Source organism: Panthera tigris, chromosome A2 (genome assembly GCF_018350195.1).
Source record: "Panthera tigris isolate Pti1 chromosome A2, P.tigris_Pti1_mat1.1, whole genome shotgun sequence".
Lineage (NCBI taxonomy): Eukaryota > Metazoa > Chordata > Mammalia > Carnivora > Felidae > Panthera > Panthera tigris.
Window position 1 is genome coordinate 640,247 of NC_056661.1, and position 20,487 is coordinate 660,733.

The 20,487-nt window shown below is 64.8% G+C and overlaps 1 protein-coding gene across 3 annotated transcripts; it reads left to right on the top strand.

The window, feature by feature from the left end:
• The first annotated feature begins 974 nt into the window (after window positions 1-974).
• On the top strand, window positions 975-20,448 carry STK11 (serine/threonine kinase 11). Of its 3 annotated transcripts, XM_042977529.1 has the most exons (10): window positions 975-1,358; window positions 9,959-10,042; window positions 11,210-11,299; window positions 12,225-12,357; window positions 12,446-12,582; window positions 13,630-13,757; window positions 15,882-15,939; window positions 16,210-16,406; window positions 18,870-19,088; window positions 19,909-20,448. In XM_042977529.1, the coding sequence occupies exons 1-9, from the start codon at window positions 1,069-1,071 to the stop codon at window positions 19,070-19,072; spliced, it is 1,320 nt and encodes a 439-aa protein (XP_042833463.1). In that variant the 5' UTR covers window positions 975-1,068; the 3' UTR covers window positions 19,073-19,088; window positions 19,909-20,448. The 3 variants fall into 3 exon arrangements, with proteins under 3 accessions (XP_042833463.1, XP_042833465.1, XP_042833464.1); XM_042977531.1 differs by lacking the exon at window positions 19,909-20,448 and having other exon boundaries at window positions 18,875-18,997; XM_042977530.1 differs by lacking the exons at window positions 18,870-19,088; window positions 19,909-20,448 and adding an exon at window positions 16,627-16,876.
• Window positions 20,449-20,487: the final 39 nt, after the last annotated feature.

Genomic DNA, 20,487 nt, shown 5'->3' on the forward strand with positions numbered 1-20,487 from the left:
CGGAAGGGGGAGGCGGCCCGGGGCGTCCGCGACTGAGGCGGGGAGCGGGCGGCAGCGGCGGCGGGCGCCGGCCGGCTCCGCGCCGCCTTGCATGGGCTGGGCCCCCGCGCCGCCCCGCCTGCTCCACACGTGCGGCGGCTGCGGCGGGGGCACGCGCTGTCCGGGCCCCGGCGGCCTCGGGAACCCCCGGCCCGGGCCTTCGGCCTGCGCCGCCTCAGCCGCCCGGAGCCCTGCGGGTCCCCGCGCCCCGCGGCCCGCGGCCGACGGCGTTCTCGGCGGAGAGCGAGCGCGGGCTGCCGTTTGGGGCGGGGGACGGCCGCTCCGGGGTCCCAGGCCGGTGTGGGGGCGCCCCGGCGGCGGCCGGCTCCGACGGAAGTTGCTCCCCGCGGCGGGAGGGCCCCGGGCAGCCCCCGGCCCCCCGACGCGCGCTCGGGGCTGGCGGGGGCGGACCTCGGTGCCCCCCGCGCCTTCCGGACAGGCACCTGCCGCAACCGCGGGCCCCCGGGACGGCGGGCCCCGCCGGGAGCCGCCCCCAGCAGCGCGCCCGGCCCCCAGCGAAGCTCGGCTGCCCAGCCTGGGGCCCTGGGGCCGGCCGGCCGCCGCGGGGCCCTCTCTGGGCGCGCGCCACGACCCGCTGGTAATGCCCGTCCCGGAGAAGACTTGGTTTGGCTGCAGCGGTGTTTGTCCGAGGGTCTAAAGTCCCTGGAGGATGACCTAGCACTTGCAAGCCCCACCGGCCTCCTGAGGGCCCCCGTGGACGCGCCGGCCCGACCCGAAGCTGCGAGGCGGGCAGGCACCCAGACTTGCGACCCTCCGCACCCTCGGGTGCCGGGGTTCTGGGCCAGGCGCGCCTCTTGAACTCACGACTAGTACAATCGTTTCTTTTCGAAGAAGGATTTCCCTTTTTTTGTTTTTGTTTTTTGCGTTTTTTGTTGATTTTTGTTTTTTGCGTTTTTTTTTTTTTTTTTTTTTTCCTTGGAGAAGGGAACTTTAGGGGGACAAAAGGAAGAACCGCTCTTCCGGGGGAATAGATAAGGAAGATAAAGGGACCGCCCGCGAGAGTCCAGGATGGATGTGGCCGACCCGCAGCAGCTGGGCATGTTTACAGAGGGGGAGCTGATGTCCGTGGGGATGGACACGTTCATCCACCGCATCGACTCCACGGAGGTCATCTACCAGCCGCGTCGCAAGCGGGCCAAGCTCATCGGCAAGTACTTGATGGGGGACCTGCTGGGGGAGGGGTCCTACGGCAAGGTGAAGGAGGTGCTGGACTCGGAGACGCTCTGCAGGAGAGCCGTCAAAATCCTCAAGAAGAAGAAGTTGCGAAGGATCCCCAATGGGGAGGCCAACGTGAAGAAGTAAGTGTGGGCTTCCTGGGTCAGCGAGCGGCCGGCCAGCGAGGGTGGTCGCCTTCCGTCCTTCCCTTTCTCCTTTCCTTCCTCCTCCCTTCCTTCCTGTCCCCTCAGCTCCCGTGTCCTCCTTGACAGGGAAGGTGTCGGTGGAAACCTGCTTTGTTACTTTAACGAAGTCAGGCCGGCTTGTTGCAGCCGGGTGTCCCGTTTCTTAGGATGCGGTGTCAGAGCCTTTTTCGGAGGGGGGCGCGCCTCCCCCCGCCCCCAGCTGTCCAAAGAATTTAGGTGCCCAGTGGAACCAGCCAATGTTTATTTGGCCCTGAGACACCGTGTTCCTAAACGGCCCTGGCCGCCACCAGCAGGTTTTCTGCGCAGCGTGCAGCTGTTACTAGGGCCGGGTGAAATGCGATTTGTTTATCCTGTTGGAGGGGAGCCCTGCGGTTGCCAAAAATAATTGTTTGCACTGGCTTATCGGTCAGCAGGGGGTAACTTAGCCCTTTCTTGCTCATTTGGGATGTGACACTAGATGCATCCGTGACTACAAGCCCAGGTGACTCCCTGGGAGAGGAATCAGCCCAGGTCCTGGCAAACTTTTTATCCAGACTTTCCCGGGCGCCTGTCCGCTCTTGGGCTTTGCAGAGGTCTCGGAGTCTGCATGCAGGAGGCTCCCCACAGATGGTGGGAGCCGTGTCTCCATCCCTCTTGCTGGTTTCAGGAGGAGGTGCCCCTCTTGTCGGCTGCCAGCCCCTGGGACCCCACCCTGCCTGGGCTCGTGCTCCTCCCAGCCTCCAGTTTCCAAGAAGGGGTTTATCTAACGGGCCAGGTGGCAGGACTGACTGACGACCTTGGACGTCCCGCTGTCGGCCCTCCCACCAGGCCCATCCTGGAAAGTGTTGCTCCTCTGTCCGCTTTCACCTCCCCCTTCCTGGCCCAGCCTGCTCTCACGCAGAAGCTGAGCTGTGTTCACTTGCCCCGGGCCGGCCCAGGTCTGGGTGTGGTGAAATTATGGATGGGCTGAGGACAGAGACCGGACTGGCTCCCGTGTTGGTGCCCGGCCTCTGGACAGTGTGGTCCAGAGCCAGGGCGGGCTGTATTTCGATGAGGCCTTCTTCTGGTCTTCATGCCCCGGCCTGTGGACGTGGAGAAGGGATGGCCGGATGCCCTAGTTCTCTGTGCCAGTCTCTTACCTGTGACATGGGGTTGGACAGGGGCCACCTGCATGCGGGGGGAGACTGAGGCGGGGGGGGGGGGGGGCCCACCGGCACCCTCCTGAGGTCCAAGCGATCCTTCACCCCCGAGTCAGGAATCCCCATTCAACGGCTGCCTTCTAGGTGTTTTCTCGTTAAGCCAGAAGCACCTAGGGGTTGCGTGGCCTCAGCCTGCCGGCACTCCTGCGGGGTGTGGGGCTGCACTCGGGCTCCTGCTTCTTGGATCCCACTCCTGGCACAGCCCCTCTCCCAATGTCCAGGGTCCATCTCTGTCCCACTGGCTCCTCTCCTCATCCCCTGATGTGTCTGGGGAACAGGGCCCACCCGCGGCTGAGCTCTCCTGCTTGGAGGCGGCACGGGTCCACGGAGCATCCCTGGGGCTGGCCACTGGACTCCGTGCCGCTGTGGCCCCCCAGCCTCTTGGGAACAGCACCCTGAGGTTCCCAGAGTCCCTCTCAAGGGCCTGGGCTGCGTTCTGGCACCAACTGATCCGTGGCGAGAGTCCCCCACGCCCACCCTGCTGACTGTCCTGGGGCTCCTGGTGGCCGCAGGACTCCGCGGACCCCTGCTGGGACACAGGGGTGGTGCTGCGGTGGGCGAGTGCCCGCTCTGCTGAGGCACGGTGCAGGTGTCGTAGAGACACTTGTCCGCCAGACGCAGTGTGAGTCCTGACGAATGCACACACCCAAGGTCAAGTTAGAGGGCGTTCCACCACCTCCGAGAGCTCCCTTGTACTTGTGGGAGACACGAACCACCAGAACCTGATGGGGGGGCGGGGTTTGCTGAGCCCGGCGTCCCAGTCTCCGCACTCCTGAATGGCCAGTCGGGGCCCCAAGAGCTTGTGGACACACGTGAGCGTGCCGTGTTGGGGCTGCAAGGGGCTCGGTCCCGCAGCGTCCCTGAGAAGAACCTGGGGGGAAACCGAGGCCAGGGAGGTGGAGGGGCTCGGGGTCCCCAGCTGGCTTGGCCGTTCGCATAAGGTGTCCCAGCTGTGGGGCCCTGTGCCAGTGCCCGTTTCATCAGCTCAGGGCCCGGCTCTCAGGGGAAGGAGAGGGGTGTCCTTGCATGGGGAAGCCTGTACTCCTTGGCCGGCCATGCTGCCAGCCGGCTGCGGGGAAAAAAGGCTCCTTTGTCTTCGAGAGGCTTAATAAACCCCAACAGCTCTTCTCCGAGTGAAGTGTCCGGAACCGTCCAGACAAGCTCTGGAGTCCCAGCGTGGATCAGAAGCCTTTTTCCTAACGAATGATGCCTGTGGTAAAGGTGGTGGGGGGTGGCCCGGGGTGGCCCTCCCGTCATGTGGCTTCCTCCCAGGAAGACCGCCCGGGGTCTGCACTGGCTCCTCTCTCCTTCTTGTTTCTAGAAACTAACAGGTTCTTTTTATAGAGTGAGAAAGTTTCAGAAAGCATCAAGTAGGAGAAAGAGTCATCTGTGATCTCATCAAGTCTTTTTTTGCGTTTTTTCTTTAAACCTGTTCAAGCACTTTTTATATACCCTGATCGTTTTTAGGAAGCGAGTGGTATTGTTTTTCTAACGGGCAGTAAATCACATGGATTGAACCTGTAAAAGCTGGGAAGAAGGTATTTGGTGGGGTCTGCCTCTCTCCCGCTTCTCCGGGGGCAGCCGGCGTGATCTGCTGGTGTGTGTCCTGCCAGCGGGGTTTTGTGCAGGTGTAGACAAGACTGCTCATCCTTCCCGTTTTGACACGGTTGTCTCCTGGGCTGCGCACCGCTGTGCATCCGTGCTGGAGCCGCGGGAAGGCAGCTGCGGGCAGCAGGTGCGCGGCTGACTGGCTGTGCCCACGACCACGACAGACGCTGCAACTCACTTTCCGGAGAGTCGCATGCGCCACAAAATGTTCCTTGTGGGCTTTTTTCCATCAGATGTTTGGGATCATAAAATTCACTTGCTGCTTACCGGCATACAAAGTCGGCGTATAAGGTCACGGGGTGGTCACTCTGCCCCTCAGGCTGTGGCTCTCGGACCCCTGCCAGTCGTCGGGTCTCCACTACGCGTCTCGGTGGTGGTCTTGTTGGGGCGGCAGGGCTCCGTGGCCGGGTCCGACCCACCTGGTGCTGGTGGCTCTGTTTGCCACGTTGGCGAGTTACTTCTTGCCACGTGCCGTGATAAGTGCAAGGGTGCTGGAAGGGCACGTCACCGCAAGTGGAGTCTTGGGGTCAAAGGGAGCGTGTGTGCCTCTGACGAGCTGCGTCCCGACTGCCGGTCCCCCAGCCTCCGCAGCCAGTCTCATCCAGCCAGCTGCCGTATCCCGAGTGAGCCCCGGGAGCAGCGGGTCCTCGGCACAGGGGCGGCTGCTCTGTACGCAGGCAGGCGCCGGCTTCCAGGCTGGGCCGCCTCGCGGTGATTGGCAGATAGTTGGATCTGGGTGGTGAATGGTTGGGATTGTAGTGTGTCCAGGATCAGAGCCCTGGACTTTGTCGGCTCCTGGTCTTGTCCCAGGCGGCCTCGACAAGGTCCCAGCGTCTGCTGGGGTGCCCCGCCCCGTGTCGGGAAGGGTTCCACTTTAACCCCCGGCTGGCTGGCTGCCAGAGGTGGCCTCGGGAGGGCGTGGTCCGTCCACTGCAACTCACAGGGACCGTCCTGGCGTCCTCCCTGGATGTCCGCTCCTTCCCTGGTGCGGGGCTCATTCTGAAACGTGGGAGCTTGGGGCGGTAGGTCGCGAGCCAGGCCTCACAGTGTACGGGACGCTGGCAGAGCCGCCCTTTATTCTGGGCCCACCATGTGGCTGGACTGCAGTTTATTCGAACAGCTTTATTGACACGGAACTCACACACCGACGTTGGTGGCGATGAGGTGTGATTCGGTGGCATTGAATACTTACACGGATTGTGAAACTCTCAACGCTGCGTGGCTGGGGCAACGGTCCGCCTCCCCGAAAGCAACCCGGTCCCCATCAGCCATCCTCCTCCCCTCCTCCAGCCCCCACGAGCCCCTTCCTGTCCGTGGATGAGCTGCTCTGAACGTTTCACACACGTGGACTCACACCCTGTGTGGCCTCTCGTGTTGGGTTCCCTCCCTGAGCGTCGTGTGTTCAGGGTCCGTCCGCGAGGCGGCGGGTGTGGGCGCCTCTCGCTCCTGCTCGCGGCTGAGGGACGTGCATGTGTACAGATCGACCACGTCATGTTTGTCCACTTACCTGCCGGTGGGGCGTTCAGGTCGTGTCCACTTGACGCCTCCTGTGAGTCGTGCTGTTGGGGACGTGTGTGTACCGTCCTACGAGCAACTTCCCCTTGTTTTAGTCTCCCTCCTGGGACAGCGTTCAGAAGCATCAACAGCGGGGCTGAGAGGTGACGGGATCTTGCTCAGTGTCCCTCTGCCAGTGCTGCCATGGCCCCTGGTCTGCCCCTCGGAGCCCAGCGGACCCCTCCTCATCTGAAGGGGAGTGACGCGCGGGCCTCGCTCGGGGATGCGTGGAGCCGGTGCTTCTCAAGGCAGTGGGCCTGTTTGTCACTGTGTGTTTTGTTTGGGGCCGACGTGACTGTGAAGGCAGTGACTCTCCATTCCTCTGTAAGCTTGAATGGCTTTATGACCCTCATTCGGTTTTTCCTCCAGTTAATCGACAAGTCGGCTAAGCAGTCCACTTGGGTTGGGCAGGTCCCAGGCAGCAGGAGGGGGCGGGGAGGGTTGTGACCACAGGCACTGAGCCGGGGGGGGGGGGGGGGGGGGGGGCGGAAGGCACCACTTCCTCTGCCTCCACTTCCTGCATCCGGGCTGAGCTCCTCGCCTTTCCTTTTTCTTTACACATTGTTTTTCTTTGTGTTTAGACCCACGATGTAACCTGTAGGGGACACGGAAAGTACAGAGGTGATAGGAACCCCCAGGACGCTCGGGGGTCCCTGGGCAGATGGCTTGGCGTGCCCTCCTCCTGCACTCTCTGTCCTGGAGCTCTGGCCGCTGCCAGCTGTGTTCGGGGACTGCCCCTTCTGTTCGGGGACTGCCTGACATTGTGTCCGTCCTTTCCTGGTAGAGATAAGGTGACTGACTCGAGTGCTCACTCGCAGTGCTTTGATCACAGTGAACCAAACAAACAAGTGGACAGCCCAGCATGCCCACGGTGGATCCGCCTGTTTACGTCAGAGTGTGGACTTTTATTTTTAAGAACAAACTTCTTGGACGTTGGAGTAGGAGTGTTGAGCTGTTTCACTGCAGAGGCAAGGGTGCTGCCCTCTGGTTCGGTTCAGAGCTGGTGCTGTGACCATCTTGTAGAGGATGGACATTGGGTGGTGGTTTCATCCTGATGGCGGTGGGTGGAGGGGAGGCATGCGAGGACAATGCAGAGCGGGGGGCTCGCCTTCCTATCAGTGAGGACCTGGGGTGGGCTTCCCCGGGGCCCCTTGACTCTCAGTGTGGGATTAGAAGCGTGGTCCCGGGCTCCGTCCCCGTGTCTGCGTGGAGCTCTGCTGTAGATGCTGCGGTCCTGCTGCCCCACATCCCCTACAGGTGGTCGCCATTTGGCTGGAAGAAGGAAAGGCCTCCTGGTCTCAACACATGGGTTTTATTTTTATTTTATTTATTTTTAAGTAGGCGCCACACCCAACATGGGGCTCGAACTCACAACCTTGAGATCAAGGGTCACACGGTCCACCGGCCGATCCAGCCAGGTGCCCCATTAACACATGCATTTTAGTTACGTTGCAGGTACCTGAAGCTATCTCTTTGGATGAAGAAGAGGGCCCTGAGGAAGTTTCCAGGGCCAAGAGGGTGGCACGGACAGGTCGAGGAAGCATTTGACTCACCAGGCCGTAGTGAAGGCAGCTGACCGGAGATATCCCGATGTGTTGGAGAATCTCATTCCGGTGCTGTGGTCTGTGCTGACTGTTCCCAGTCCTGTGTGCGGTCCCAGGAAGCGAGAGCTTGGAGGAGTCGGGGTCTGTCTCTGGGGCTGACCCCGTCGGTCCCCCCCGGGCACGCAGGGCTTGCTAACTTAGCTCCCGCCGTGCACGGATGCCCTTCTCCTCTGGGGCTGTCTCACTCCTGCCCCTTTTGCTAAATCCACCTGGGCTGCCGACCCCTTGACAGGAGTCCAGGCAGCACCTGGCGGTGACCCCAGAGGGGTCTGCTGGCGTGTGTCCTGCCAGTGGGGTTTTGTGCAGGTGTAGACAAGACTGCACATCCTTCCCGTTTTGGCACGGTCGTCTCCCAGGCCGTGCACCGCTGTGCTGGTGGCTGGGGGCTGATGGCCGGCCGCCCCCCCCATAAATGGGTATTTGCTGCCATCCCGTGCCTGTTGGGTAGAAATGGAGGGTGATGGGCCAGTGGGCGGAGAGTCCCTCTGGACACACGGAGCAGGGCTGGGGCAGGCAGGGGAGTGGGATGGTTTGAGGGGGGAGGGGGTGGAGGAAGGGCTGAGGGAGGGAGATGAGGCCTGAGTTCCAGGGGATGCCCCGTGCTGGCCCAGAGGGGCTCAGAGGCGAGGACAGGGGTGGCCTGAGGTTCCGCTCCTGCTCGTCACGGACCTTGATCCTTTACAGCAGGGCACCGTCCCTCACCTGACACCGCCCACCCCCAGAGGACAGTGGGCCCTGTCTGGGGACGTCTGTGGCTGTCAGGAGTGGTGGGGGGCGGGGGGGGGAGGCGGGGATACTACTGAACTAGTGCCCAGGACGCCCCCACTCGAGAGCGACCTGCCCAGAATGTTAGAAGTGCCGAGGGGGAGACACCCTGCGTTAATTATTTGGGGGGATAAAAAGGGATTCTGATCTCTGCTCGGGAGGGACGGCGGAGTAAGTCCGCAGGGCTCAGAGGGTACAAGCAGGGCCGCCCCGGCTTCTGCTTGTCACCCCCTCTCCCTCCCACTCTGTGTGTATTTCTATATGTGCAGCATCCCTGGGCCTCAGTAGTCAGACGGGTAGGGATACTGTGGAAAAACAGGAAAACGAGGGATTTAGGGTAGCAATCTCCTTGAGCCCAGAACTCTGCGGGGGGGTGGAGGGGTGGGGGGTGGGGACGTGGGGACAGGGTTTGGTCGGTGAGTTTGTGGGGGAAGTGCCTGCAAGCCTGTGCTTTGCTCTGTGAGGCGATGGCCTCTGGGTCTGGGGTCTCCGGTCTGGGGTGCGGGGCTGTGCACACACGCCGAGTCCTGGGCCCTGGGTGGTTCCAGGCATCACACCGCAGAGGACCTGCCCTGGGGAGGGGGGGGGGGGTTGTCAGGAGAGGCCCCCTGGAGGTGGCGGCGGGGCCTGGGTCTGTGAGGACGGTGGGCTCTCCAGCCCGTGCCTGAGCTTTCTGCTGAGGACCTCCTAGACTTTCCGTACGGTTTGATGGCATTTAATGTATTCGTGGGGATGGGCACCCGCCACGCGCTCATCTAGTTCGTCATCCCTAGAGCAACCCTAAAGCAACCTAAAGGTCCCCATCAGCAGTCACTCCCTGCCCCTCCCCCAGCCCCCGGCCCCCACGAGCCCCCCTCCTGTCCGTGGACGGGCCCGTTCTGGACATTTCACACACGGGGACTCACACCCCGCGTGGCCTCTCGTGTCGGGTTCCCTCCCTGAGCGTCGTGTGTCCGGGGTCCGTCCTGGGGGTGGCGGGGGTGGGCGCCTCGCTCCTGCTCGCGGCTGAGCGATGTGCGCGTGCGCGGTGGACGCGCCTGAGGGGCGTGCGCGTGCGCGGTGGGCACAGTCGTGTGTGGACATAACGCGTGCGCGGTGGACACTGGGGTGGTTCCGGCTTGGAGGTTTGTGTGGCCGGCGCTGCCCTGGCCAGGCAGGTGCAGCCTTCTGTGTGGACGTGTTTTCAGTTCTCGCGGGCACGGCACACACCTGGAGTGGCACCGTGGGTTCGGCTGCTGGCCGGCGGCCTCCCGAGGGGCTGCCGACCGCTCCCCCTGTACCTGCCGGCTGTGAGGGCCCCCCCCCACCCCCGTTCAGACCCCGGAGAGGTGAGGCGTCGGGGGGCCGTCCGCAGAGCGGGCAGCGCTGGGCACGGGCCGGGGGCGTGCGTGGCGCCGGGTGGGCCGTGGCGTCCACTCTGGTGGGGCCTGTGCCCGGACGGGAGCCGCGGAGGTCTCCTGGGCTCTCTGCCCTTCCCCAGGGGCTGCGGGGCGCCAGGGAGAGCAAGGGGGCCTTGCGGGCACGTTCCGGCTGTGGCGCACCGCCCGGGGCTTCGTCCCCACCAAGAGGCGCGGAAGGGATGCGGGGCGGCGGGGACGGTCACGGCCTGGCCTTGCCGTGTAACCGAGCCCGGCTCCTGCACGTGGTGGCTGCTCACTGCCGCCTCAGAGCCTGCGGCCCCTGCGCCCCTGCACCCCTGTACCCCTGTACCCCTGCACGGCGCCCCCAGGGCAAGCGCTCTCCTTCCCCGCCGAGCGGAGCGGGGAGCAGGGTGTTCTGAGCCGTTCTCGCTGGCGGCTCCGCTGACGCCTCTGTTTTACGTCTTCAGGGAAATCCAGCTTCTGAGGAGATTACGGCACAAAAACGTCATCCAGCTGGTGGACGTGTTGTACAACGAAGAGAAGCAAAAAATATATCCTTCTGGTCGCCCGGCCCCTCTGCGAGCGCCGGGTCGGGGCTGCAGGCTCGAGCGCAGTTGTAGGGCCTGGGGACCCCAAACCTCCCTCGGCGACCCTGGGTGCTGGGCTGGCAAACCCCGGGGGGCTGCCGGGGCGGCACCAGCCCGAGGGCGGCCTTGTCCGGCTAGTGCCGCCTGCCAGGTCCTCATGGTGTCTTCCAATCTTCGCTGTGAGGGTGCTGTGCCCTCCCTTCGCCCTGCGCCCTGGGCTGGGAGTACGGGGTCCCAGGCCTCACCCCTAAGTCCGGGGGGCCTCGTGGAGGGCGCTCTCCTTGCGTCTGGCATTCCGGCCGCAGGGCACCTTGCCCTGCACGGCTGCTCTGTTCAGGGTAGGACGTGGGGTGGGGCGGGGCGGGGAGTGTCACTGCAGGGGTGCTTCACTGGGCCGGTCCTTGGCTCTGCCCTTTTCTCTCTGGGGGCGGGCCCTGTGTCTTCAGGGCGGTGTGGCCCCCCCCCCCCCCCCCCCCCCCCCCCCCCCCCGCCGGCTCCAGCTCTAGGGGGCAGGTGGGGGGCGGGGCCTCAGGTCTAGCCAAGGGACTGATGTCTTTCCACAAAGGCGTCTGTCACTGACTTGCTGGGCACAGAGTGGCAGGCTTTCCAGCACGTGGCTCCTCTCCAGCATGGTGCACTCAGGGACACCTCTGGGGGAGATGTGGCAGGGGGCCTCGACCTTCTCTCCTGCTGGCCTGAGACACAGCCGCTCCGGCTTGGCCTGGCGGCTCCCAGGCTTCCCTCCCCTCTGCCCACCCCCGCCCCTCCCTCCTGCCCTGCAAGCTTTGTCTCCTCTTGGTGTGGGGCTTCCTGTGGGGCGAGGGGTGAGGCCGGAGCCCCTCAGGGTGTTGAGAGCTTCTCGTGGGCCGGAGGACTGAGCCCAGACGAGGCGACCACAGACCTCCACAGGTTGACCCTGGGGAGGTCAGCGGAGGGGCAGAGGCGCCCTACGGGCTCTGCGATCTCTCTGCACACTACCGCTTGTCTTTGTTGATGCGGCCAGGCCGTCAGGCGCGGTTGGGGTCTTCTCTCCCAAACCCTTCCTGCGAGCGTCTGGCTGGCTGTTCCCAGGGGGCAGGCCCTGCCTGGGGTGGCGGTCCCTGTCAGTCCGTGGTTTCCTTAGCCCCGCACGTATATGGTGATGGAGTACTGCGTGTGTGGCATGCAGGAGATGCTGGACAGCGTGCCCGAGAAGCGCTTCCCCGTGTGCCAGGCCCACGGGTGAGTGCTCGCCGCGGGGGCCCGTGGCTCCCCCCTCCCATGGGGTCACCCACACTCGGGCCCGTCCCGCGTTCGGACGAGTTTTTCTGATCACCGGCGAGATGAACGCTCCAGTGTGTTTTATTTTCAACGTTTTTTTATTTATTTTTGGGACAGAGAGAGACAGAGCATGAACGGGGGAGGGGCAGAGAGAGAGAGAGACACAGAATCGGAAACAGGCTCCAGGCTCCGAGCCATCAGCCCAGAGCCTGACGCGGGGCTCGAACTCACAGACCGCGAGATCGTGACCTGGCTGAAGTCGGACGCTTAACCGACTGCGCCACCCAGGCGCCCCTCCAGTGTGTTTTAAAGCTCAGCTTCGGGGGCCCAGTTTGCAGCCTGCCCGGCCCAGCGGCTGTGTCTGCCGACCCTGGTGGGCTTGCTGCCTGAGACTCTGGGACCTCCTGGTCCTTGAAAGGCCAAGGACAGTGACCTGAACTGCCACGGGTCAGCTGGTCCTCCTGGGGAGTCACACCGCTCCAGCCCCGCTGCCGGCCTGTGTCGTGAGGGAAGGGGAAGCTGGCAGAGTGAGCCTGGGTCCCTGGCCCCAAGGGGCCCCTTTAGGGCCATGTGGTCACGTCCAGGCAGAGTGATTGTGGGGACACAGCACAGCCCTCGGGCCGATGGGGAGCGCAGAGAAGGGCTGCCTGGAGTGGGGCGGCAGCGGGGGCCAGGGAGCCCTCCTCGCCTTCCCCAGGTGGGACCAGGAATGGCTCCGATTGGTCAGCGTCCCTCTGGTTCCCTGCTGGGCCACCCATCCTGTCCTTTCTGTTTGCGGGGCCCCGATGTCTCTGGTGCCGCGGGGTCACTCCCGGTGCCGAGGGGGACCCGAGGGGCAGGATCGAGGTTCCTGGTGGGGCAGGTCACAGAAGTCATGTCCCCCCAGGTACTTCTGCCAGCTGGTGGACGGCCTGGAGTACCTGCACAGCCAGGGCATTGTGCACAAGGACATCAAGCCAGGCAACCTGCTGCTCACCACGGGCGGCACCCTCAAGATCTCCGACCTGGGTGTGGCCGAGGTTGGTGCGCCTCCCTTAGCGCCCCGGGGGGCAGGAGGGGGCGCTCCCGCGGGGGCTGCTCCCTGAGGTCCGCCTGGCGATGCTGCAGGCCCTGCACCCCTTTGCCGAGGACGACACGTGCCGGACGAGCCAGGGCTCCCCAGCGTTCCAGCCCCCTGAGATCGCCAACGGCCTGGACACCTTCTCTGGCTTTAAGGTGGACATCTGGTCGGCTGGGGTTACTCTGTAAGTGCCCGTGGGCCTCGGTCCCCCTGCTTCACCCCCGCCAGGGGCCCCTCCTGTGCCCACCAAAGACTCAGGCCTGTTTGGGTTTCAGGCTTCTAGAACCGCCCCTCCTAGCGTGTCCCCCAGACACCGTTCCCGGGCTGTGCCGGGTGGCCAGAGTGCCAGAGAAACCGTGGTGCCAAGATGAGAAGCCCCCTGTGGGTAGGAGCAGAGGGGGCCGCTCCCCGCCTTGTGGGGTCCTCGGGATTAGCTGTGTTGGGGGTGCACACGGCCGGGCCTTCCTCCTCGGTCGTGAGGGCTCGTACTGGTACGTTTGCCCCGGTTCACACCCCAGGGCCACTGCTGTTGTCTCGAAGCAAGTGTTTCTGTCCTGACTCTACGCCGTCACCCCGGAGGAGTCTCAGACCGTGTCCCCCAGTTCTGCTCGTCCGTCCCTCGGGGCACATCCCCGAGCACTTCTGCGTGAGCAGCGGTCAGCGTGGTGCCTGCCACAGAGGGCAGGCCCTAACTTTCCAGAACCTTCCCTCCTGCCTCTTGCAGGGCGGCTGCCGGCCGACATGGGTGTTTCATTTCGTTTTATTTTTGTTTTTTAAGTATTTATCTGTTTTTGAGGGAGTGAGAGCAGAGGGGCAGAGGGAGAGAGAGAGAGGGAAAGAGCGAGTCCCAAGCAGGCCCCGCACTGTCAGTGCAAAGCCTGACGCGGCGCTCAGTCCCCCGAACCGTGAGACCACGACCTGAGCCAGAATCAGGAGTGGGACCTTTAAACGACTGAGCCACCCGGGCTCCCCTGTCTCGTTTTATTTTGTTGAGAGATCACTCCTACGCTGTAAGAGCCACCCTTTTAAGGTGTCCGGTGCAGTGGTTTCTGGTGTTTTCAGAGTGGTGCTGCCACCACCACCACCACCTATTCCAGAGCATTCCCGTCACCCAGTGTGAGGCCCTACAGGTGAGGGTGGTTTAAGGCTCCTGTGCCAGGCTGGTCCCAGGCTGGGGCTGCAGGAGAGGCCCCAACTGACCGGGCCTCTCTCCTTCCCCTTGGGGGCGAAGCTATAACATCACGACAGGCCTGTACCCATTCGAGGGGGACAACATCTACAAGTTGTTTGAGAACATCGGGAAGGGAGACTACACGATCCCGGGTGACTGCGGCCCCCCGCTCTCGGACTTGCTGAGAGGTGAGGCCCTCGGGACGGCACCTGTGGGGCTGGAGGTGTCGGGAACGGGCTGCCAGCGGGTGTTGGGGGTCCTGGGGGTTTTCTACAGACCACTGGCCTCTGGAGAGCTGGGTTTCATCTCTGCAGCCCCACGCCCCACATGCCCGGCCTGTTCCCCCCCCCCCCCCCCCCAAAGGAATGGGCCCAGTTAGTGGAGAGTGGCTGGCAGGATCAGCTCTGGAGGCTGAGGCTGAGGCTGGGAGGGGCATTGCTGACTTCCTTGGGCCCCACTGCCTGCTTGGGGCCTTGGTTCCACCCTCTTCTGGCCCCCTAGCACCCCCCCCCCCCCCGGCTGGTTTCTTCCTGCTGCGTGTCCCAGGCTGTGCAGCAGGGGGCGCTGTGCATCCGACGCAGGGCCCTGGCCAGGGCGGCACCTCCCCTCCGCCCCGCAAGGGGCGGGGCTGCCACAGCTGGCCTCCTGGGGTTCCTCGATGTTTGTTTTCAGGGCCCGGTGGGTGATGATCTGGCTCATCCAGAGCACCCCCTCAGGTGTGAGTGGTACCTAAGAGTTGTCACCGAGATAGCGCCTCGGGGTCTGTCTCTGCCTGTAGTCCTTAGGCTCTGGCGTGTAACTGACTTTACGCTCGGCTCGCGTTGGATGTTCGGTTTCTAGACCTCCTGGGACTTCAGTTGAAGGAGTAGATTCACGTTACTTCACGTGCTCTTGAGGCTTTCCCGATAACTGAGGCAGGCCGGCGCTTACGTTTACGTTAAGATGAAACGAGGCTGGGGCCGAGGCTGGGGCTGCAGCGGCCGAACTCCAAGCGCTGGGCAGCCTGTGCGGCGCCCCCCTCCCTCTGGGGCCCTGCCCGGACAGCCACCCCAGGACCCGCGAAGGCGAAGGCGGCTGAGCACGCAGCCCAGGGTGTTCTGGGAACGGGGGAAGCAGCTCTGCCCTGTTCCCGGTACGCGCTGTGGCCCAGCCCGCCTGCTGCTCAGACCTGGCCTTCTCCCCCCACCCCATCCCCCGCCCCCAGTTCTCCTTGGAAGCTCCTGGGCACTCTGGAGGAGGGTTGTGATGTCCACCCTCCTTGTCCTTGAGTGCGCCCAGAGCATGGCCCTCTCACCTCCCCTCACCCCCCACGAGGGCTTTCTTTTCCACCGAAGGTCATTTCAGACACGGCTGAGGTGGCAGACGGCGCACTTTCTCTTGACAGGCAGCGGCTGGTTGGCGGTTTCTCTAAAGGAAGCTTCCTTTGCTCGGTCCGTTACCGCCCTTACTTTTATCAGCGCTTGAAATAGCCCCCATCGGGGTGCTTACGTAGACGGCAGAGGGCATCAGTAGTCCGGTCCCTCACCTCCAAGGCATTTGCCCTAAGGCCGAGGTGGCCCCGGGGTCATGGTCTGCAGATGCCCCTGCACTGCAGCCAGGCCTGGAGAGTACCATCCGGGCCCTGAGGCCTGGGGTCCGACCAGCTCTCCAGATCGAATCGCCGTGCGGTTTGGAGAACAAAGTTGTCCTCCGGGTGTGTGACGTGCCGAGCTCTCAGAGCTGTCCCCCCCCCCCCACCCCACCGTGTGGAAGCTACAGGCTCTGGGGTGGGACCTGCCCCCCAGCGCCAGACCCTTGTGCGAACATCCACAGCGCGTCGCCCTCTTGGCCTCCGTTCGCTCCGGCTGCCGTCTCGGGGACCGTCCGTCTGGTCCTGGCTAGCAATGCTGACCGCTAGCGTCACCTGCCTTTTGCCGGCCGGGGGCCAGCAGAGAGTGGGCCTGCGTGCTTGACTTCCCTGAGCACACGGACAGGTTCTGCGTCGCTGCGGCGGGCCTGCCCTGCTCCCCGGCGGCTCTGGTGTCCACCTTCCTGCCGGCAGCCTCGTGGGGCCCGGGGCTGTGCGCACCCAGTGTTCGCAGTTATGGACTCTGCGTGTTGGCCCCATTGCCCGGGCCGGCCCTACTGGTGGAGGCCAGGCCTGTGGGGGGCTGGCCGGGGGCGGGGGGAGTGCCTGGAGCAGCGAGCTGGGGCTCCCTTCACACGTGCCCGCATCCCTTCTCCTGGGGGTGTCCTCTGGGCACAGGCTGACACGGGCTGGGGCTAGGGCCACGCCCCCAGCACTGACTCCCCACGCCCTGCTGGTCTGTCAGGGATGCTGGAATACGAGCCAGCCAGGAGGTTCTCCATACAGCAGATCAGACAACACAGGTGAGTGTCCCGTGTGGGGCCGGCCGTGGTGGTGGGGGTGGGTCTGGGGGCACGGGGGGTGCGCGTGGTGGGGGTGAGTCGGGGGTTGGGGTGCAGGGGCTGTGCACGGTGAGAGAGTGGGGGGTGCACGTGGTGGGAGCGAGTGGGGGGCAGGGTTGGGTTATCTGGCCGCTCTCTTCCCCTGGCTTTTAGGCTGGGCCTGAAGTTGGGAGGTGCCCCGTGTTGAGGGCGGGGGAGCCCCTGCACTGTCCTGACCTGTGACTTCCACAGCTGGTTCCGGAAGAAGCACCCGCCATCAGAGGAGCCCGTGCCCATCCCGCCAAGCTCGGACTGCAAGGACCGCTGGCGAGGCATGACGGTGGTGCCCTACCTGGAGGACCTGCACGGCTGTGCGGACGACAATGGGGACGAGGACCTGTTCGATATCGAGGACGACATCGTCTACACTCAGGACTTCACGGTGCCCGGTGAGTGCGGCCGCTTCGCGGCCTGGCCCGGGGGCCCCTGCCCACGGCAGCAGGGATCACGTCCCCGGAGGGGACCCTCCTGTGTTCTGGGGAGTGCAGACCGCGTCCCGCCGGGCGGTGGTGAGAGATGGGGGAAAGCCCCTCCGACGGCCCGAGAGGGTCCAGTGGCCCTCCTGGTGCCCGGCCGCCAGCCCTGACGCGTGTCGCCTTGCTTCCCCAGGTGGCGAGGAGGCGTCTGAGGCAGGGCTTAGAGAGGAGAGAGGCACGCAGAGGAGCCAGTGTTCAGACCTTTCTGGAGAGGAAGCTGAGGCCGGGGGCGTAGAGCAGCTCGGGGCGTAGTGTAGCGCTGCTCCCCCCTCCAGTGCCGTAGAGGCCAGGCCTCGGCACCCCTGCCTCCCTCCTTAAGCCTGTGCAGCTGCCCGAGCGCCCCACCCCCAGCCCCTCCCCCACCCCCTCCCACAGCGCTCACAGCTCTGTTGTGTCCTGGGGCCAGCCTGTCGGCTCCTGTCATAAAGGTTTGCCACACTGTGCGTGTGGGGGTGATGCCGGTCTCCCTTTGTGCTGGCTCTTTTGCCAGGGGTGAGGATTCTATTGTTGAAAGAATTGGCGTGTGGAGGTGGCCTGTGTGGTGGGTGGGCCCCCGGGAGACCCCACTGGGCAGTAACGCCGTGGGCCCGGCGCCGTTTTCCTGCCAGAGCCGGGGCGGGGATGGGGATCATGGGTCCCACTCCTGTGGGGGGGCGTGCTTGGGGTTTCTGTGACAGCCCGTCGTGGCCGGCCGCAGGGTCATCTCAGAGCCAGCGCCTGCTGGACCCCGAGTTTCTGTGGCTTTGGCTCAGCCGTTTCCCTACCGGGTCCTGGGCCCCAGGAGTCCCGGGAGGTGACGTGTACGGAGTCCTAGCTCTGGGAGCCCCGGCCTTCAGAGCTTCCGTTTCCCGTGGAGAGTGAGGACAAGGCGTCCTGCCTCTCAGAGTCGCTGGGGTGTTGTGTCAGGAACCTGTGAGGGGCCCTCGCTGGTAGACAGTCTGCTGTCCCGGGAAGGCTGAGTGAGGACCCTGCCCAATCCCCAGAACCTCGCCAGACTATACTGACCGTGTATGTTGGCTCCCGTGTGCCCTTTGGCCCGTGTGAGAGGCCAGGGGCTGCCTTTGACGGGTAGGGGAGGGCGCACCCGAGGGCAGCTCTCCAGGCTTGGAGCCACATGCCTGGCCGGACGATGTCGTCCGTGTCAGAAGTAGCACAGTCCTGCTCCAGGACCAGTGGGGTTTTCTCTGACCTCCTGTGGGTCAGCGGTGGGCTGCGCTGGGGCCAAGATCCCTCCTCGCTTCAGTCCCGGTGGGGTGCTTCCGCTCAGAGGCTCTCAGCTGCTTGGCCTCCGTCTCCCCGGACTGTCCCCACTGTGGAGGTCTGCCGCCCACCCTGACAGCTGGGTGCCGGGCCTCGGGCTGGGGTGGAGTGGGGGCTTGCCGGCCGTGCCCCAGTCCCTTGAGGGCAGGGAGGCCGGGTCCTGTGCCGCCTCAGCCACAGCTGCTGTGCCGGTGGCTGGGTTCCCGGTGGTCTGTGCAGAGCTGCCCCCGCCCCCCCCCCCCCCCCGTGGCCCCTCCTCCATCAGAGCAGGGTTCCTGGCCCCCCCCAAGGGCTTTCCTCAGCAGGAGCCTGTCAGCAGTGAGGAGCTCTGACCTAGGATGCCATGTTCCAGAAGCTGCTGTCAGGCAGTGGGACTCTTGGCCCAGAGGGGGCTCTGTGCTGGGGAAGAGGTAGGCTGGCGGCAGCCGTGGGCAGCTTTCCACCTGTGTCGCAGGAGGGCGGACTGTGGGCAGCAGGCCGATTCTCCATGTGCACTGAATGAGCCACTTGGGCCCTGGCAGGTTGGCCAGCTCCTATGCGCCTTCCCCTCCCCCGCCCCCGCAGCTCGGGCAGGCAGCCCCAGGCCCATGGCTCCCCGGAGGCCAGCAAGGGCCGGTGCCACCCAGTTGAGAGTAGGGACCGGCAGGCCCTGGGCCCCGATCTCTTCATCCCATGCCCGGCACGGGGAGTCGAGGCTGGCGTTCGTGGGAGAGATGCCTGTCGCACACCTGGCCTGAGCCAAGCCCCGAGGGCCCAGCCTGGTGTGGCCTCTGCGAACAGGCCGAGCCCAGGGCCCTGTGCCCCAGGTCCCCGGTCCCTTCCCCGTGTGCTGGGGTGGATGGTGAGCACTCAGCCCACCTGGTGCAGACACCCGGCTCAAACCTGAGCAGGCAGGTGAGCGTGGGCCGGGCCCCCACCTCGGTGGGCTCCCTCTAGCCACATGAGGGGCCCTGTGGGCGGGGCCCGGGCGGGACAGGCAGGGCAGGAGGTGGAGGAGCCCGGCGGGGCAGAGAGGACCTAAGCCCAGGCAGGCGGAGACGTAGCCTGCGGGCTGGGGGGCCCTGGGGGTGTTGGTCTTGGGCCCCCATCAGCCCACACTCGCCTTCTCCCTCCTAGGACAGGTCCCAGAAGAGGAGGCTAGTCAGAACGGGCAGAGCCGGGGCCCGCCCAGAGTCGTGTGCGTGAACGGCACGGAGTCGGCGCAGCTGAGCGCCAAGTCGAAGGTGGAGCGCCGGGCCAGTGCCGCCTCCAACCCCACCCGCAAGGCCTGCTCGGCCAGCAGCAAGATCCGCCGGCTGTCGGCCTGCAAGCAGCAGTGAGGGTCGCCGCCCGCAGGTAGGCCGCCTCGGGGACCCGGGGGGATGGGACGCACCGAGGGCACCGGCCCACCACTGCTGACCAGGGCCGGTTCTGCCCTTCACCGTTCTGTCGGTCTTCGTCCACCGCCACCAGCATCTGGGCCAGAGGTAGAGGAACTCACTTGCTCTAGGACCCTGGCTGGGGGTTCGGGGGTGGGGGGTGGCTTGGGCAGCAGCATCTGCGAGCAGGAGGCGGGCCCCTCACAGGAGCCGCCTGTCCTGCCAGCCCTGGGTGATGCTGGACTCAGCCCAGAGGTGTATGAGGCGCCGGGTGGCCGGGTGGGAGGTTGGGACGTCTTGGGTTTGGCTCGCGCTGTCACCCCGGTGGCCGCTCGGCCTCCTCCACTTCCTCTTCCTGCTCCCGCCTGCCCCAGTCCAAGAAGGTGTATGTGGAGGGGAATCAGGCCCCAGGGGTGCAGGAGAGCTCATCGTCTGCTCAGGGTGCAGGCGGGGTGCCCTCTCCCAGGGTGCTGCCCCCGCCCCCCCTCAAGTGGCCCTGGAGTGCTTATCTGCCAGCATCAGAACCAGCCAGGCAGGCTGAGAACTGCTTCTTCAGGGAGGCCTGGCTCGCTCTGTGGAGGGTGGTGCTTAACCCCAGTGGGCAGGGAGTGAACCACAGGGTGGCCCCTCAAACCAGTGCGACCTTGCCTGGTCTCTCTGGACGCCTGACAGCTCCGTGTGACCAGGCCTCAGTTTCCCCCACCCTGTCAGCGGGCCCCAGGGTGGGTGGGCCCTGCCTCCTGAGATACAGAATGTGTTTGCTGGCCCAGGAGTGACCCATCTGTTCCCGTCTGCAGCCCGTCTCATCCAGGTGCCACGGCCCAGGTCCTCAGTCTTCCCATCGACTGCTGGCCCACGTCTGCTGCCCAGAAAGGCCGCCACCACACCCTCCTTGCCGACTGCCCCTCAGGAATCCAGGGGTCCTGGAGGGCCGTGGCTGGGGGGACAGCAGGGACTGGGGACTGGCCTTCCCCTCATGGCCAGTGAACACGGCCTCTCATTGACTTTGCAGCCCTGTGCTGAGCCCCCTCCCCGGGCCTCGGGAGGAGGGAGAGCGCCGGCACGCGGGCCCCGCGGGAAGCCCCTGCCATGCACTTTACGTTCAGACTACTGGTCCTCGCCCCACCCCTGACTTCTTCTTACTCTGCTCCACGTTAGCGCCTCCCACACCTAGTGATGCGTTCGGACAAACCACAGCCACAGCAGGAGCCGGTAGAACAGGGCCGTCAACCGAGATGCATGCCCAGAGCCCAAGGGAGCCAGGCGGCTGCCTTGTCTTTGTTGTTCGGTTGGTTCCTTTTCCTTTTTCTAAGAAAAAATAAAGCAGGTGGATTTGAGCTGATTGTGAAGGGTGTTTGGGAACTGTTGGGTGGTCC